The sequence below is a fragment of the Notothenia coriiceps genome, unplaced genomic scaffold (genome assembly GCF_000735185.1).
Source record: "Notothenia coriiceps isolate Sejong01 unplaced genomic scaffold, NC01 NC01_scaffold00023276, whole genome shotgun sequence".
In the NCBI taxonomy this organism is placed as follows: Eukaryota; Metazoa; Chordata; class Actinopteri; order Perciformes; family Nototheniidae; genus Notothenia; species Notothenia coriiceps.
Window position 1 is genome coordinate 100148 of NW_011355977.1, and position 18767 is coordinate 118914.

Below are 18767 nucleotides of genomic sequence, written 5' to 3' on the forward strand. Positions count from 1 at the left end.
GTGCGAACGAGCGGCGAGGTACGACGACTGGTCCAGAGACGAGAACGTAAAAGGTCGACCATCGCGAATTTCCATCTCATATTATACTCCGGTTTTATATATCGTATTTCCTTTTAACTTGTTATCAATAGAGTATCGATCATTCTCTCTTACCTTCTTCTGGAATTCTTTCAAATGTTAACAAACCAGCGTAGTAGTAGATGACGAAATATAAAGTCTAGATATATTCGAAAATGTGTACGACTTAAGAATTATCAACATCATCGTCCTCAAGTTACCATTACTACATGAACGTACAAAATTTACAAAGAGAGACTTAAGATGTGGAGAGAACAGTGGAAAGTGGATACAGAAGAGAACGTGAAACCACCGTCTTGGGTGTGCCCTCATTAGGTCTAAAATTAGTTTATTCTGGATACAAGACCTTAGGAGGGAGGAGAGAGCCAGAAGACCTGAGTCAGCAGCGGGAGCGGGAGCAGGCGTGTTGTAGGCTACGGAGCCGGGGAGGAAGAATGGAGTAGATAAGAGGACGGCAAGAGCTAGCTAACTGCTAGTGTGTAAAGTGGCTCTATGCGGGCAAAAAGTGCCCCCGATTGATTGAACAAATGTATAGTTATTTTTACAGAATACAATTACAAAAAAAGTACACTTGGGGGAATTAAATGAATGCAAAAAATACCTTTCATTTATATATTTTTAAGTCAGAAAAAAAAAGTTTGTTGAATTAAACAATACACAAAATATAAATAATAAAAGGTGATAAATAGGGGAATTAATTAGTTAAAAAGCTATTAAACCTGAAATATGTCTATTTGTGTTACATTTTATCAGTGCTTATATTTATTTGAAGTATTAGGTTTTTGGTACACTAAATTACATATTTATTTATCAAGTCATTTAGTTATTTTTCCCTTGAGGTAGCACAGTTTGTCTTTGATTGTTCTTGTATAGGTAATTTCTTTACATTTGTGTAGTTTTAAATTAGTTGTTAACCTCTTGTTTATCTTTATTTAGTCTTATTTCTTTATTTATTAGCACTCACTTTCTGTCTTTGTGCAAGTTTTACACCTGCATTTACTCTCTGGGCATCAATAAAGGCATATCTTTCCTAAATGGAGACGGAGATTACCTGCGGCAGCAATTATCATTCGTCTCAGCCCACCATTTTTATGTCCTTTTTTAAACTCATCATCCAATTGTTTTGTTCACGTTGTGTCCCCTTGTCAATTCCTGCAGCTTCCGCTTACTCTGCAGCTCTCATTACAGTGGTACAACGGATGTAACAACACGACTAATAAACGTCTATGTCTTAATACTTTCAGAAAAGAGTGGCTGGCGTTCAATCTGGCTGATGAGATGACCATGATTTTGATCAAGCACAGCAGAGAGAGACATCTGTTGCTGCCATAAGGCACTAAGGTCTCTGTCGCTGCTGATATTCAGAGCTGCTCCAAGGCAATAGCAGGCAGAACGGGCATCCTGCCTGCATGCCTGCCCCAACCCGCTGTTTTCTCACTATGGAGAGTCAAGGAGGAAATCCATAGCTTCCTGTATGGAGCTCTGTTCTCCAGGTCTTTACTGTAGCTTAACAACATAGTGACAGCCCTGTTCTCAGTAGTAGAATCACTGTGTGTTGTTTTTTACATTTGAGCCTCTAAACCATCTCATCCTGCTTGCCTTTTTGTTTAATGCACTGTACCTTTGCTGCCCTTTGTAACCCCATAGTTACCCGCTACAGGACAAATAAACAATTTCAGATTTTTAGCCATTACTAAGCTAAAAAATGTATAGCTTTAACGCTTTTATAATCTCTCACACATTTTAATAGACACTTAGGATGAGGATATATGGATATATTTATAATAGATATTGCTAATATCCATGAGCTTTTGATAGCATTGGGCTATGTGCCAAGACGGCACAATCTAATGAAATGGGTGCGAGGATTAGTGTTGTAAATCAGGCTCAGATTAGGCTTGGAGAGAGAGTACTCACTGCTCTGTGTAATGCATTAGACTTGCTATGCTCGGCCCCAACACAGAATGAGACACATCTATTCAACATAATGATCCAACAAGTCAGAATGAACACAGCAGTAATGAGCGATAAGCAAGGTCTATGCTTATTTAACGGCTGTGGGTGCAGCCTTGGTCGGTACCAGGCTTAGTGTGGAAAGAGAGGACGGAGCTTTACTGTAACAACAAGGCCTCTAACGCCTTTATTCACCTTCACAATGAGCCTGTTGGTCCTGATCTGCCTGTAGTCCCAGAGCTGAATCAGATCCTGTACCCTTGTGTGCTCACATTGGCCCTAAAGAAACAGATGACACATGGCAGCAGACCACGCTCCCAATATACAGGCTTCCTTGTCATCTTTATTGATGCTGACAAAACACAACCCATCTGAAATGCCTGAAGTGGCTTCTGCCCGCTGCTGGTTCAGCACATAGGCGGTGGGCGGCATAGATAAGGGCGGAAGCTCGCGCACACATGAACTACAAACGTCATACAGATGTATTAACATATACGCTGACTTACACATGCACTTTTAACATTTCGCCTACCATGGGAAGTACATTAAATAACGTACAGTATACTGACATATAGAACAGAGAGTCAGCATAATGTAGGAATAAAGGATTCAACCGTATAATAAATAGGAGATTGGACTTGTTTACCATGTTTTAAAAGTAAATGTTAACATTTTGACCAATATTGATTTTCTTTTTGAGTATCCAAAAGAGAAGCTGCTGAATCGCTGAATAAGGTGGAGTGTGCTGCAAAGTCTGTTTGCAAGTTTCAAACATCTTTTACACAATAATTGGTCAACCAGCACACTTGATTTGTTTTCCCTCCCTTAAAAACTAGATAAATATAGAATACGTTAACATGTGTCAGCATATGCTGTTCCCTGCATAATAGCTTGGCGTCTTTCAATTCAGGGGCAACTTGAATACATTATTGAATACATTTTAATGCATAGCTAATGCTTTGTTTGGCAGCTTTGGGTACATGAGTTTAAAGATTGATTATGGAAGATTATCAAAAGGAAATACTAGGATTACATTTACACTCTGCTACAACTTTGTCTAAAAGTGATTTTCCAGAAATAAATGCTCTGGTTATTAAATATACCGACTCGAAAAGAGTTCAACCTCCTCTGTGAGCATGACATCTCAATTGTCTTGCCAAAAACACACAAAACATATACCAACATTGTTTATGTCATCTCTTGAACTTCCATGTATGTAAAGTAACAAATGTCCATGTCATGTTAGATTCACAGTAAACACAGCCTTGTTATTTATAGGATGCATTTTTCCCCTCATTCAAGCAAGACATCGACAACTCCATACATGGTACATATGATAAATTAGGATAATGGGCTGGCTGCTAGTGCTGTGTAAAATGTAGCTTATTTTTACTTGGTAACTCAGCACCTTCTATGTGAGACAAAATAATTATACATCAGTGTCCATATCCCACTATTAATTGTGACTTGTGATCTTATCCTTAATAATTCTCGTTAGTGAGTAGCTTGTGTGGACTGCATGTTCATTTGTGATGTTCAGAACCATTTTGCCTTACCAGCGCGGATGGATTTTCCTTCTAACCAAAGATGAGAATCTAACAGAAATATGTTTGTTCATTAAGTGGCAATGAGGCTTGACAGCTCTGCATCCTCTCCGCAGTGAGTCAGACCTTTTCCAATGAGAGCCCGACACCGCAGCGCAGTGGGAGAATGACAGCAGAGGTTAAAGGATTTCTGCAGCAGCAGGGACAGAGAAGCAGGCCTGAGGTGTGAGCGTAGAGAACAGGCCTCAGATCAGGCTGTGTCACCAGACCTGCAGGAACCACACAGTGCAATTACTTAGAGAAACTGCCACAAAGTCACCTTGTTAGAATACTAAGATTTGTTGAAACTAGATGCAGCGTCATGCTACCATGGCAGGATTATAATAACCACAGATAGAAAGTAGAAATGTCCCGATCCGATCACGTGATCGGGGATCGGAGCAGATCACGTGATTTTCAAAAGAAAGAAATCGGGGATCGGGATTTTTTTTTTTTTTTTTTTATTATTTATTCAATGTTACAAAACAAAAATGACCATGTTCAAGTCTTAAAGTCATCCTGAGGCCTTAGTTTTGGTTTCAAATTACACAACATCATGTATGTGTTGCTTCTTTGGGGCTTGTTTTCATAGACCTGGTTGCTTATTTCTCTCAAATCTGGCAACAGAGTGGGCAGGGCGCAGTGTCTAATTGTAGCAGTAAGCTAACGAGTACTGAAAGCTTTATTTTGTTTTGATCCAATGCTGCACAACTGAACTGATCCAATGCTGCTGTGAAAAAAAGAAGCTATATCCATGTTGGATAGAATATCCAATTTAAATTTAAAAAATAACCTTAAGGGACAACTTGAATGCTTTTTTTCTTTTTTTTCTCTTAATGCATTGCATAAAGATCGGATCGGGAAAAATCGGTATCGGCAAATTGTCAAAATCAAATGATTGGAATCGGATCGGGAGCAAAAAAAGGTGATCGGGACATCCCTAATAGAAAGGCATTTAAATATCCTTTAAATGCCTTGCTGAGTGTGGAGCTGCACGCATAGCTATAGGTGAATCACAAGGAGTAAATTGCCTGCTAGCACCCACAGCTGCGTCAGAGCTGTATGAGCTCATCATTATGTGACAAGAGGCCACAAACATCGACATGGAACATCGTTAGCTCTCAGATAATGGAAAAGCAAGTTTACAATAGAACATCATTTCTGCGTTGTGGCATTACACGAAGGAAACTTGCAGAGCAGCTAAAATGATTCTTTTAAATTCTACTATCGAGAGAGAAAAATGGTCATACTGCGGCTGTTTAGAGACATGGGATTTAAGGTCAAAGCAGGATAAATACTGTGGGAACATTTTGTTTTCTGGTGCAGATCTGTTTCATTGCTGGCTCCGCAAGTCTGATCATGGGTCACACTACGATGACTTCCATGTTGTACCAATAAACTTAAGCTGCTCATGATTCCATTATCACCAAAATATATATATATTTTTAAATGAATCGTATGTATATATAAAAAAAGCAAGCTAAAAAAAAGTAGAACATACAACTATAAAGTTCTTCTCCAGGCCTCATCACTCTTAAAATAATTTTATGTTGGTGGGATTTCTAATAAAACAAGCTGTCGACACAGATGAGTAAGACCCCAGGGAACATTGTGTTCCATAAATGCGAACATCAAAAAGGAAGCTACAATTTGGCTTGATAATTAAAAGACCATTATAGAAACTGTCATTTCTGTGGTGAAAGCTATTAAAGGGAGCTGCCATGTGCATTGACAAGTGCAGCAGCCAGCATTTGTCACACAAGATTGACAAGAAAAGAAAGACAGTCGATAACAAAGACAAACAGGATAGAATTTTAGAGGGGGAGTCAAAGTAACGATGTGTTGGAGCTCAACAGATCCAACAAAACCTTAAAATGTGTTGCTTTTACTTAGATTTTTGTATCAACTTTGCAGTCTTGACTTAAGTCTTTAAAGATGTACAGAATCTTTAGTAGACCTTGCAGTGTTTCCCCTACCATTTTCTTGGAGGGGTGCTGCGCCCCGCCAGAAATTCAAGGTGTTAAAAAAAATATATATATATATACCACCAAATTGCAACTAATTTATATCTACTGTCACTTTCCACATTGAACATGTGCTCTTTTATTAAATAAACTAAACACTTTCATTTGAAGTTGTGAGTTTAGTGTTTTTGACCCTAAGAAACACTGATGCATTAATCAATGGATAATCAGAGGATTTCAAAAATATATATCCAAATGCCAACCCCCCCACCCCCTTTCGCATGCACCCCCAAGCATAAAACCTAGGGGAAACACCGCCTTGTTTATGAGGTAAGACTGGCACAGGTGGTTTGTGCCTACAGAAGGGAAATGTTAAAAATCCTGCTAAACACACAGGCTGATGGGTGCCAACATAAATCATCAAAAATAAATGCCTTTGCTTTTCTCCTGCATTAGCATTAACCTTGTGAAGTACATAAATGCACTTTGAAAGCTCAATGTATGCACTATTAATAGTTCAAGTGGAACTCGCAATATATGGCATGGTTTAGAAAATAATTTCAATTTCAAGGATCTGTGTAGGCATGGACATGATTTGTTATTTTCAAAAACACCACGACTTCTGCATTAAAACCACAGGCTTCTAAATGCTTGTACAAAGCTATATCTTATCATAAGTGCTTCAATCACATGTATAAAAGCCCAGACTTAGAAACAGGAGTTGAAAGTCTTTTCCCCTACAATATGTTTTTCACATGGTTGTTGGATCAAACTTTTATACTACCTGTTGTTTTGCACCGTTGAAGATCAACAAAAATATCTCATGAGTCACTGTTGATAATAATGGCAAGGCATTGTGGCAGTAAATGAGAGTGACTCGCAAAAGCCAATTTGTATCTCCTCTATTGCAACAAAAACCTAAAATGCTGCAGCAGTGCGATCACACAGCCAGGGCAATTCATGTAGACCTGCGAACGTACAATTCCACGGAGAAATCAATAGCGTTGTGTCAGACAAAAAAGAACATTGCTGCAGACCAAAATGAGGAGAGTAAGCAATCTAGCACATGTCAATCTGGAGGTTGCCGTGGTGAACAAAGACTGCAGTGACTTGTGCTATTACCTCAGGATCAGTCATTTAGAGAAAATCATCCGAGAGATGTTTGGGCAGAGGATAAAATAAAGCCATAAACATCATTGGGGATTGAGGCTGTGATCATCCCAAAGATACGACTATACCTCCACCACGGCTGCTGGTGGACCCCCCAGACAATACAATGCTGTTGAGATCTTGTTCAATAGACCTGTAATGTAATATACACTTCTTTAGGCAATCTCACTGTGCAATACCATAATCATTTTTATGCGGACAAGATAATTTTCATAGAATCTCAAACCTTAAAGGTGGGGTAGGTAAGTTTGAGAAACCGGCTCGAGATACACTTTTTGTTATATTCCATGGAATGCTCTTAACATCCCGATAGCAATGAAAATCGGCTAAAATAACTGGATGGCCTACCTGCCTGTCAGCCATCCATCTGTGCACAAACTTATCTCATGCCCTCATTGGTCATGTGTGTGTTCGTGTGTGTTGGAGGAGGGGCTCTATAAGGAAGTGGCAGATTTTTTCCGGTTGTGTATTTTCAAATTCTAGCGCACTCGAGCTGGTTTCTCCAAAATTACCTACCCCACCTTTAATATGTTAATTTAGCTATTTAAATGCTGCTACTCGTTCTTTAGCCATGGATGAGTACTTATTTGCCTTTATTTTTATGTGTGCTTTTTCTCTATATTTAACATGTTAGCTACTTTATTAATGCCTGCCTTTTATCTACTATGTCACTTTTGCTGTATTGCTGTACATTTCCCCGCGGCAGGACTAATAAAGGAATTCTGAAACGTTCCAATTGAACGTATGCCCTCCCAAGGACAGCCCGGCAGCAGCTACTGTGCTTTAACCTTCCTGAGTGCAACTCCTGCTCCTCAGTGACCATATCCTCGGTGTCTCTTGTTGACTGTGGCAGTGATTATAGTGATAATGACGATGATGACAGTGAGGGTGATGAGTATTAACAGGCCAGTTGGGGGGAGATCTCCCTGGGCTGGGTTCAAAACGACAGCACTGTGTCAGGGCATGCGCACGCACCCCTCCTTTGACATCATGTCACATTATTTCCTCTTCTTCTTCTTCTTCTTCCTCGTCTTTTCTATTTTCCTCTACATTGACAGCCTCCTGCCACAGCGCTTTAGAAAACCAGTCGCAGGTGACAGCCTCTCTGACTCTGTCTCTCTCCATCATCGTCACACTCACTTTTGTCTTCTCCCTTCATCATTCACCACCCTCTGCACCCTTCTTCCATTTCTGAATGTTTTGTCTTTCCTCTATATATCTGAGCACTCTCCTTCACCTGAATCCCTCCCCCATGAATCGGTCTCACGCTTTTCCTCTCATACTTGTTCTGCTCTCCCATGGGGTAATTGCTCAGAGCCAGGCTTCCATTTTTATGACTATAATCGAGGCCAGAATGCTTATGCCTCTAAATTTCTCCTTGCCTGTGTCACAGTGGCAGCACCGGGGAGAGGAAGGCAGATAAGACCAGGAGGACGGGAGGAAAATCACTAGTCGATTGTAATTAGAGTCCTTATTTCGCCTATGGAGGGGGAATGGACACTATCGCCTGCAGAGAGATTTCAACCTTTCTGCTGTGCTTATGGCATGAAATTGCAAAACGGCTAAAAACGTAGCCTTGACGCTTTGACCCGACCCCTACCATTAACCCCTTAAGCTGGGTCTCTTAGACAAAGATTACTTTGGCCTCATTATAACGTGATAGAGACTTGCATGAGTATCTCGAGTGCGTAATATTTCAGCCAGCTCATCAAGCTCTTAAGAGGCTGATGTAGATGTAGCACTCAAAGCAAGGTCAGCTCACTCCGTCTGAGTGCCTGTGCCTGATTTGGATGAAACGGGGTCACAGAGTGTAACTCAAGTTTGCCACGGAGAAGCAGGAGGCAGACAGATTTTTCATGCGTAATGGACTCCATCGAAGTGGGAAAATTCCACTGTGGTGTTTTCTGGGAGGCGGCTTGCCTTAGAGGCCCTTTTTTGCCAGCCGTGTGGTTGATATAGGCATGTCCAGGCACACCTAATAACAGCATTACTCTGAGGGCAAGGCCTCACGACGGGGGAGAGGAAGGAAGAAGAGAGCACCAAAACACAGCGTTTCCAGGGGCAAGAAACCTCAATCTTGATACTAGCAATGATCTGCTCAACCACCCTTTTGATTGCAATGACTCATATCACCACAGAGTTAAGTTTATGTTTGAGGGAAAATCACTCCACAACACAAAGAGGGGAAACCGCCATATAAACTCCCTGCACTGATACCACCTGAAGCTCTTATTGCTGTAAACACAACGAAAGTATGGGCCAAATAAAAAGGCCTGAATTTAAACTGAGCTTCTGACATCTAACGTTTTTAACAGAGAAAAACAAGTGTTGGGATGACAACAAAACACATTTTATGTTATCCCTCTGGATGACACATGAAGTGATTTTGCATTAGCCAGCTGTTTTCTCCAGGTAACAAATGTTCATTTCTGACATTATAATAAAAACCTGCTGAGGGATACATCTTAGAGTCCTTTATGGCTGCAAATGTGCAGTGTTTCTGCAATACCCCTGACATTTCAAATGTGACAATAATAAACCTTAATATGCCAACTGCACAAAGCAAGGTTTACTCTCCGAAGCCAGCTGTCATTAGGAGCCTCATCATCACATACTCACACCCATGAAGACACTAAAGATGTGTGTACATTAAGGAATGCTCGCTGTGGATGAAATCCAAGTTGCCGCAGCTAAAGGGCCCCCGGGTTCTGCAGCTAGGACTCTCCTGGGAGATGCAGTATGCAGAGACCAGGGCAGAGAGATAACTGAGATGTTCTTTGACCTGATCTTACACTTATTGATGCCTGCTCACTGGGTGCCAAAGGCTGCCAACGCTCTTGTATACTGAATTAAATGTGGCCTATTCTTAAAAAGCTAATAGGTCGGATCAGATGTGGTGCAACTGCCAGGATTCTTCAAAAATATACAGCCTATGCCACTGTGCATTTACATTTGTGCAAAGAATCACATTAAGACACATGCCAGAAACGCTTTTATGAATAAATATTAGCAACAAATCTTTGTAGTAGATAGTTAAAGGTGGGGAAGGTAATTTTGGAGAAACCAGCTCGAGTGCGCTAGAATTTGAAAATACACAGCCGGAAAAAATCTGCTACTTCCTTACAGAGCCCCTCCTCAAACACACACGAACGCGCACATGACCAATGAGGGCACGAGATAAGTTTGTGCACAGATGGAAGGCTGACAGGCAGGTAGGCCATCCGTGCTTTTTACAGCGCTACGGCTTCCACAGATGACATTTTTTTATGGATTTTTTGTCAAAGCACTTACTGTAAGATATTCATCGCTATCGGGATGTTAAGAGCATTCCATGGAATATAACAAAAAGTGTATCTCAAGCCGGTTTCTCAAACTTACTTACCCCACCTTTAAAGAGTGTTTAAAAACACAAGGAGACTTTTGGCTGCATCAAAGTTCTTCATTTAGTTTCAAACCATAAAACTACATAGTGTGTTTGGTGCATCTAAGGGCTGCTCAATACCATTTCAACATCAACATCTCAATTTGCACATCCCAGGGAGTGCAGTATTGCCTTATTGATACAAAAGGAAAACTCACAGTTCTCCTTTTCCATGACTTAGCTACAACAGATGTCTGTCTGACAGAACATCTTTAGTTCTGATTAAAGAGATAAATAGAGTTTGTTGCCAGTGAGTGACATGCAAGCTCTGCATACACAGCAAACCACCAATCACAGTCATTCTAGATCAATGACCGAAGCAAGGCAGTATAGTCGTGGACAAATACCTGACCTTTTTGTTCTTATATATATATATATATATATATATACACACAACAATATTAGTTTGCAAATTCCAATGTCCAAAATGATGCAGCCCTACTAAAATTGTATTCTGCTAGAAGATATTCATTTGGGACTACTGAGTGTTGACCCCCCTTCTCTGTTTTTATTAAAATACATTCCAAAGACATTTGTGTTTTTTTGCAAAAATAAAAACCAAAAAAAGGTCAAATACATTTCACAAAGCACACAAGGACGTTGTGCTTGCTGAATCCACACAAAGGACTGTCGGGCTGAGTGCCACTGCCTCCCACTGCTTCAATTACACTTAAGATGAAACAGATGAAAGAAACTAGGTCTTAGATAATCCTCGAAACTACCCCTTGGGTTAAATTAAATTTGAAAAAGATAATAAATAGTGAACAGGGGACATTTTGAATTACAATAAATGTTAAGGCTCAGTCAGGCTTGAGAAATAGCTTGCGTGGTTCTTTGAAGCAAGTTGTGCAGTGCACAAGAAGAATCATTGACATTTCACACTTAAATGGAGTCTGTAATAAACCATAATGAATATGTCATCCTGATGGTGGATCAGTACTATTAAAAAGGCACAGAGCAAAGACAGGACCCTAATAACCAGCAACCGCAGCATGACAGAACCAAATCCTTAAATGAATGGCAAAGAGACTTACTGCTATAATTTTCAGCAGCAAAGACAGAGGCAAGACATAAGCCAAGCAAATTAACACAATCAGAAGATGTTGGTGAATCATCTGTCCTTGTTTGGGCAAAGCCTGGGCAGCTGTAACAACAACAGTGACAGAAAAAGAAGTTTGGGAAGATTGACAAAGTAAACAAAGGACGAAAAGGAGTAAAGAAGCAATTGAGGGGGGTAGGGAACTCAGGCAATGAAAAGATAGAAAAAAAGGACAGAAAGAAAAGCCATCGTTAGAGCACTTACCAAACACCCAGCCGTGCTAAGCCCCAGCCCTAACTGCACCCACAGCTACAGCACAGCATGTTTACATCGACCGCAGGATCCCTCGAAGGTCTGCCTCTCAACAAATCACAGGAAAACCTCTCACGAAAACACATAAGCACGGTCTGTGAACTCCTCCATCTTTTCACTCACACTCACCCTCTGTTTCACCTCTCCAACTCCGACAAAAACTGAGGAGAGCGATCATTTTCCATCGTCTCAACTCTTTAGCAGGAATTCCCTCTGAGGCATTTCTCCAGCTAGTCACTCTAAAACAACAGCTCAGGCAGGCTACTCGCTCCTCCTGCGTGCCTGCCTGGATATCTGCTCCAAACGGACGAGCCGCTGACTAATACTCTAGGGAAGGAAGTGACATCGACAGGTGCTCCCTCCTTCCTTCCTTACTCGTGCAAACAATAGCCACTTTCCCGCAGCAAGCTAAATGACACGTCCCCGAGCTTATTTTAAATCAATCAAATGTGTTTTCTGGTGATTCTTTTTTAACTGCAGCTCTAATGCATTGTCTTTCAGGGTGGGGGAAAGAAGTATATGAGATGTCACAGAGGGAAATTAACATCATTAATAAAGAGGAAAAACCTATTAATCCCAATTTGCCCCCAGCTGGATTCATAAGAATGGAGTGCTAGAATAAATAAAGAGAGCATAAGGGAGTGTGCATATGTAACAAAAGACAGTGTGGATGAATCACAGAGTGAAGGCAGAGATTGAGTAACTCAGAGGGCATGTCCCTCCACAGGCTCAACAACCCTGCGAGAAACTTTTTCCTGGTTGAGCACTGAGGCAAGCCAGCCCACGACTGCAGGCAATAAACAAACAATGGACCCTAGTCAACCTTATTCCACCTCAGGAATAAAACAAAAAGGTAAAGAAAGCCCAGCGCAAACTCAGGTTCTGCTTTAAACAAAAATCTTTCACTCATCCCACGTGCAATGAAAGGACAATATTCTACTTTTGACCGCCGTAGAGGTAAGCTGTACAATTACAGTGACAACAGGGTGTGTGGCACTAATATGAATTTCCACATACTTTACCCAGTGCATTTCTTTTTAGTGCAATGTGAGTCACCGGACAAATTAGCCTTCTATAAATATCCCTGTACATAAACAGTTCGTAAAACATGTATCACTGCAGTATGAGAGATGTTACATGAATGAACAGGGTCATAGTGGGGTACATAGAAGAAACACTTTACCTGTTCTTTGACGGAGGCCAGGATGTTGTTGGCGGTGTTGTCAGGCTCCATGTTGCGGCCAGTTGAACTGTCGCGGATGGTCAGCAGAAGCCCCTCCTCCGTCACTGGGCTCTGCTCAGGAGCTGGCATTCCTCCTGTTTGGACAAGCACACACACTGGTCACCAAAAGCACGCTTCAGAAAAAAGAGAAAAAAAGAACACACTCTTGTGCACATACCAGACTGTGCACAGACGAGTGCAAGCATACTCCACTCGCAAATACACATCTGAGTCAACCACTCCCTGATTCATACAGGCGAGTGATGTAGTGAAGTGACTATCAACGGTCACACAACACCACAAGCAATACACAAACACACACCCCCACATGCCATATGGCTCAAAGAGAAAGAGACTGTCAATATTTCACGTCTGTGGCAGTGCAACTCGGAGCCATATGGCCTTGAGACAACACATAAGTGAAATGATCATCTGTGTATGTAATACAGTCAAATAAGAAAACACAACACAAACAGAACGAAGGCTGACGATCCTGGTGAAGACACACAACAATGCAATACAAATCCAAGCAATGCAAAAGCTGCCTCAAAATACAAAGCCTATGTGTGCACACTGCACAGATGATGAATACTATGTGTGTTTGTTGTAAGAAATACAGTAGGGAGGATGATAGGAAGAGCAGACCCATGAGACAAATTTAAAGGAAAAAAAAGCAGCCCAGCGAATGGGACAAGGTGTCCATGTGTCTCTGGCTCTCTCTGGCCCCCAGGATTTAAATGAGAAAGTGGAACAAATAGTTATGGTCTCATTATATCTGTTGACAGGGACAGTTTCAAGGGAACGCTGCTCAAGGAGGATCCATATTTACTAGAAGCAGCCTGTTGAGCCAGACAGAGCGAGCTGAAAGCGGACTCTTCGCTCAGGGCTGCAGCAGCAGACAAAAACAATAGGGGCTAATAACAAAGAAGGTATGTGGCTTCAGGGAAACAGGGATTTTACTATGACTTTTACTGCCTTAGAGATCCACTGCCACTGTCATCGTCAAGATACAAACATAAGGACATATTCCAACTCTACATTCCTACACATATATCTTGACCTCCATGCTGTACTTAACTGAACCACACAGAATGCAGTCAAGGTGATAAGTGTGTAGTGATATATGAAGAGGATGTGTATAGGCTAAAACCACCATGAAATAACCCTTATGGAAATCTAAGAAAAAGCCCTGCTGCAGGAAAATGCTCCCTCCATGAAACTGTCTATTACAGTCCTCCTATTCCATAATGGCAGCCTCGGGGTAAAGGCAAGACTTAATATAAAGGTAGCTTAACTGAATAAGTATATTTTGTGCTGACAGACATTTAAAAAAGGTTACAGGGTCATTTGATGTCATGTAAAAGCGCTCACCTACTTGTATCAGGCTGCTGCACACACACACACTCACATAAGTAAGGAATCATTTAGCTTAGGCTGACAGCCAGTTTGTGTGAGCTGGTAGGGTTGTTTACAGTGAGAACACAAAAGTTTTGGCCAGCGATGACACTTTGGAGGGGGGGTAGGAAGTATGTGGGAGGTCCAACAGACTTTTTGGCGATATGTGACCCTGAAGTATTCTGGGAGTCTGTCACCAAGGCAGCGTGAGCATTTCAAGGTGTCTGAGCTGAACGGGGTCATGTGCCAGCCCTGGTGTTAAATGACAGATAAGGTTTTCACTACTCCTAAGTATGTTAGTCCACACAGGATATTTCATGTATTCCCCTGTCAGTCTCCCAAATTCCTATCTTGCTCATTCATAGTGTTGCAACACACAGCCCGAGTCCCTCCCACTTCCACTGCAGCCTTTGAATCAAGGACAGGGCTCTAGATTCCCAGAAAAACAGGCGACAGGAAACGGGAATAGCTGTTTCGATTTGACAGAACTCCTCCTCCCTGACTTTTACAAAAACACTAAGAGAACAACACAGTAAGGACTGGCTCAGTGCACATTTTAGGCTGACAGAAGTTCCCAACCCGGTCGGGGTGGACAAAATCCTTTCTGCCTCCTCTCTCTGTCTACTCACAGAAGGACAAAGAGAGGTGTGCAGCTTTGGAAGACAGTTTTTGTCATGTAAATCACCACCGATTAAGTGTTAAATGGGCCTTATCGTGCTTGACCTTTCCATAACCCTTCAGTATTATACAAAATGAGCCGTCCATCGAAAAAATTACTTTTGTAAGCAGGCTGTAAGAAATAGAAAAAACACAGCAACCACAGAATACAAACATTTAGCAAAGATAAATTGCAATGTCTATGTGAGCCTACCTTTGAAATTCCCCATTATATCTGGTCCACAAAGATTTCTCTCTGTTTATCCTAGAGTTCTCAGCAGCCATGAGATTGGAGTGAAGGCAATGATGTAGCTGCCAAACTACCCTGGCTTTATAGGCACACGGCTGACTGGTTCTTCAACATTTCTCTTAAAGTTTCCCTCCAAATGCCGAGGGGAAAAATAACATCGCTGAACTTCCTCCCGGTTAAAAACGTTGGTATCATATAAAGTTTTAAGCACATGCACAAGACTGGGACGGAGGTAACAGGCCCAATCTGAGCAGCTTTTCAAGGCTGTCATTAGGTTAATGCCTAGGGAGCGCACTGCGTGGTTCCCATAGAGTAAAGATGACCTCATTCTGGTCTAAACAATGAGGTAACCTAGTGTCTAATTATTAGCATTACGGTTATTTCCCCACAGTAAGCAGAAAATAAACACGGCATGGCTTTGAATGTCGCCAAAAGTAAAACAAACCTGATCATTTTGAACAATCTCTTTCAGTGACGGATTGGTCTAACTATTCAACACGCAAAAATCTGAATTCCTTTGAGTAGACACTCTTTCTAGTCAAAGCTAAATCTCCCCTTTAGAGTATTATTATCCTCAATGCTTAGTCTGCCATTGCCAACACACGTCTTAGCCTGACCCCACCCCGACTCGTCAGATCACATGATCTGATCTACTGACCTCAGTCTCCGGCCACTCCTCCGAGCTTCTTACATAATCCTTCTTTCCGTGACTTGCCTTCTCCCAGATTAAATGTAGATCATGAGTAAAGGAAGAGAGGGTAGATGGAAGCTGTAGTGCAATGTGTTTTAAATTCTGACCAGTAAGTGTCAAACTGAAATGGAAAATCATGTTTCTGAAGGGGAATGTTGCTTTAGTGAGATCTACTGTCCCAGATTCAAATACTGCCTTCTTGCATCACTTCCATCTACAGACATGAATTCATCCATTCTCTAATCCCTCTGAAAGCCACCTGTGCCTTGTGTCACCTTCTCCTAGGAGCACTGCAGCAGCAAATATATTATCAGCTGTTACACAGGCTACTTTTATATGCATACAGGAAACCAGGTTACTGGGAGAAACCACGTTAAAGCAAAAAGACAGTGGATATGTTAATCTTTATGCACCATAGTAACACGGTTATTGTAAGACCTGTGTTTACATTCAGCTGGACCGATGCGCACACCTTTCTCCAAGGGCATATTTTAAGCCAAGACTGCATATTTAAGTGTATGAGTGATTTGTTATTCTTAACCCTGAAGAATAGTGTGCTTTTCTGCTAAGAGTCTATTTGGATTGATGGTGTAATGAAAGGTTGGGATTTTATAGAGGGAGGCACACAGTTTCCTTTACCGTGTGTATGTGAAACACCCTACCATTTATTAAAGTTTCGGTTTTAGCCGTATTTTCAACTCTGGAATTTGGAAGGGTAAACCTCTATGAGTTACTATGTTTCCTTTCATGTTGCTGCACTGCTCTCCAATTGATTTGATCAGTTATCTTTAGTAATATAGACTTTTATCAGCAATATTTAAAAACAACTTTCAGAAACTAAAACTGTCAAGTTTAGGCTTGCTGGTGGTGTTACACACTGCAGTTGATTTGGGATCCATACAGATCCCTGACTGATGCATTCCTTTATATCTCACTTTTATTTCAAGAAGTCCAACTTAAAAGATCGTTTGTCAATCAGCAGAGAAGAAGAACTTTCTTCAGGAGGCTGAATGACACAATTTCACAGACATTCAGCGCATATCAATGAAAATAAGCTGAGAAATTATTGCAAATTAGCCTAAATTTCTATTTCAGCAGAGGCAGCACTGCAAATGATAATTGTTCCAACTTGCTGAGCTAAAGCATTTGGTTAAAAGGTTACTCAACCTCTTTTTAGGACCAAAAGAAGTAAACGGGTATTACCGTCTACTTAAAACTAGTTTTGAGTTCCATATTTTTAGTTGAGTTCCTAACCCTAACCCTACAGTATGTATAAGAGTAACATTTTGTATAGAAGCTTATAAATATGTTACAGCCCAAGACTTGTAAGCTTTCAGCGTATGCACCCCTCTGGATGTCTGTAACAAGCAAGGTGGTCAAACAAAGTGCATGCGTGATATACGTACACATATATCGAAGACGAGCAATCATGAGGCGTGGTGCAGGTTTTCAGCCATTTGATCCATCTGGAGTATTTTTAATGAAAACCCACATGTTCTCAGGCCCCTGTGACACATAAGTTATCCCTTGGCACTTATCTAGAGTGACCGAGCAGCATTTTGTAGAATACAAGCTTTGTGGGGAGAAATACAGTCCCATTTCTAATCTCTTAGCAGCTATAACGACATCCCCAAAGACCCACTATGCTTAATTGCGTCTTTCACACTGCATTTACTTCATTGAATTAAACTAACATTTGTGGTCCAGTATAATTGATCAGAATTCAATATGAACACAAATATATGTCAGCGTCAAGAAATCCCCGGGATGTAGACAGAAGTAGAACCTTCTAACCCTAACCCTTTCGTATACGGTCCAAAAACATTCAGGACAGCAGCATAACGTTTTCAGCATTAGAACATTCTGAAACAATTTCTGAAATCCCTGCAGAGTTCCCGTTAGCAGGTCATTACCGGACTATGACCGGTAAAATATGCTGAAGACCAGCAAATCTAAATCTCTCCGGTCAAAATGTCCGGTCAAATTACTTTCCCTTTAGCGCAATACCGCATCAGTTGCGCCACTTATGTGACAGACAAGAATAGTATGTGACAGACAAGAATAGTCCATTCTAATGTCGTAACAATGGTCGTAACACTTAATGTGGAGAAAGAGATGTCCTGTATGGGTTGATTGTGCGTTGATCTGTTGGTAATGCCTTGGGGTTCCGGTGGGCATGTAAACAAATGCATGATGCTGCGCTATACTTTGTGGCCGGTTGCATAGCTACGCTTATTGTTTAGGTCTGATCGATATGGACATAAACGCGAGTAAAGTCTAATCTGACGGGAGAGAGAGAGATCAGCTGCTGCTGACGAGTCGACACGCAGCTCTGCATGATCACCTGCAGCGGTGAGCGGAGCAAAACACACACTTCAGGTTAGAATATCACACGTAGCTATTTTAATTACCTCTCAAACTATCTAAACTAGTTATAGGTATGTTTAGTTTTACTGTCGGGTCACTCATTACTGGGTCCGCGAGCTGCATGATACTGGCAGGCTGTCAGGAGAAGGAGAGAGCGCTCCGTTTATTATTCCCGTGTTATTGTAAATTACTGTACACTTTTGAATAATGTAGTTAATCTACTATAATTAGTTTGTTTAATATCAAATCATATCAATTTGTTTTAAAGCTCAATAAATAACAAAAAAGACCTTTGACCGGCACTTTTCAAATTTTTGGAAGATTTAAACTTTAGGACATTTTGACGGGCAAAAACATATTCTAACGGGAACTCTGAATCCCTGCACATTTTATTGGGCTAAACACGTGGTTGGGAAGTGCTGACTGAAGCCCTGACAAAGTCATTGCTCTGAGCTGATTTTAGAAAATTGGGTAACACAATGACACCATTGGTCCTGCACATACTGCATGTCACTGATTAACCTCAAAAGTGCAGGACTTATTATTAAGTGGCTTGTGACCTTGTGTGAAAATTATTTTGAGGAGGATGACAAATTCTCTCCAATCCCATGATCGACTTGCCAGCAGCAAAACACAAAAAGTTATTATTAGATCCCCAGATGTTT

The 18767-nt window shown here is 41.1% G+C and overlaps 1 protein-coding gene across 2 annotated transcripts in view; it reads right to left on the reverse strand.

Annotated features, from left to right (window-relative positions):
• Positions 1-18767, reverse strand: part of pkp4 (plakophilin 4) — a 73112-nt gene that overhangs the window by 45355 nt on the left and 8990 nt on the right. For both annotated transcript variants that reach the window (XM_010781501.1, XM_010781500.1), the window contains exon 2: positions 12704-12837. In XM_010781501.1, coding sequence (XP_010779803.1) covers positions 12704-12832 — 129 coding nt within the window. In that variant the 5' untranslated portion in view covers positions 12833-12837. The remainder of the gene's footprint in view (positions 1-12703; positions 12838-18767) is intronic.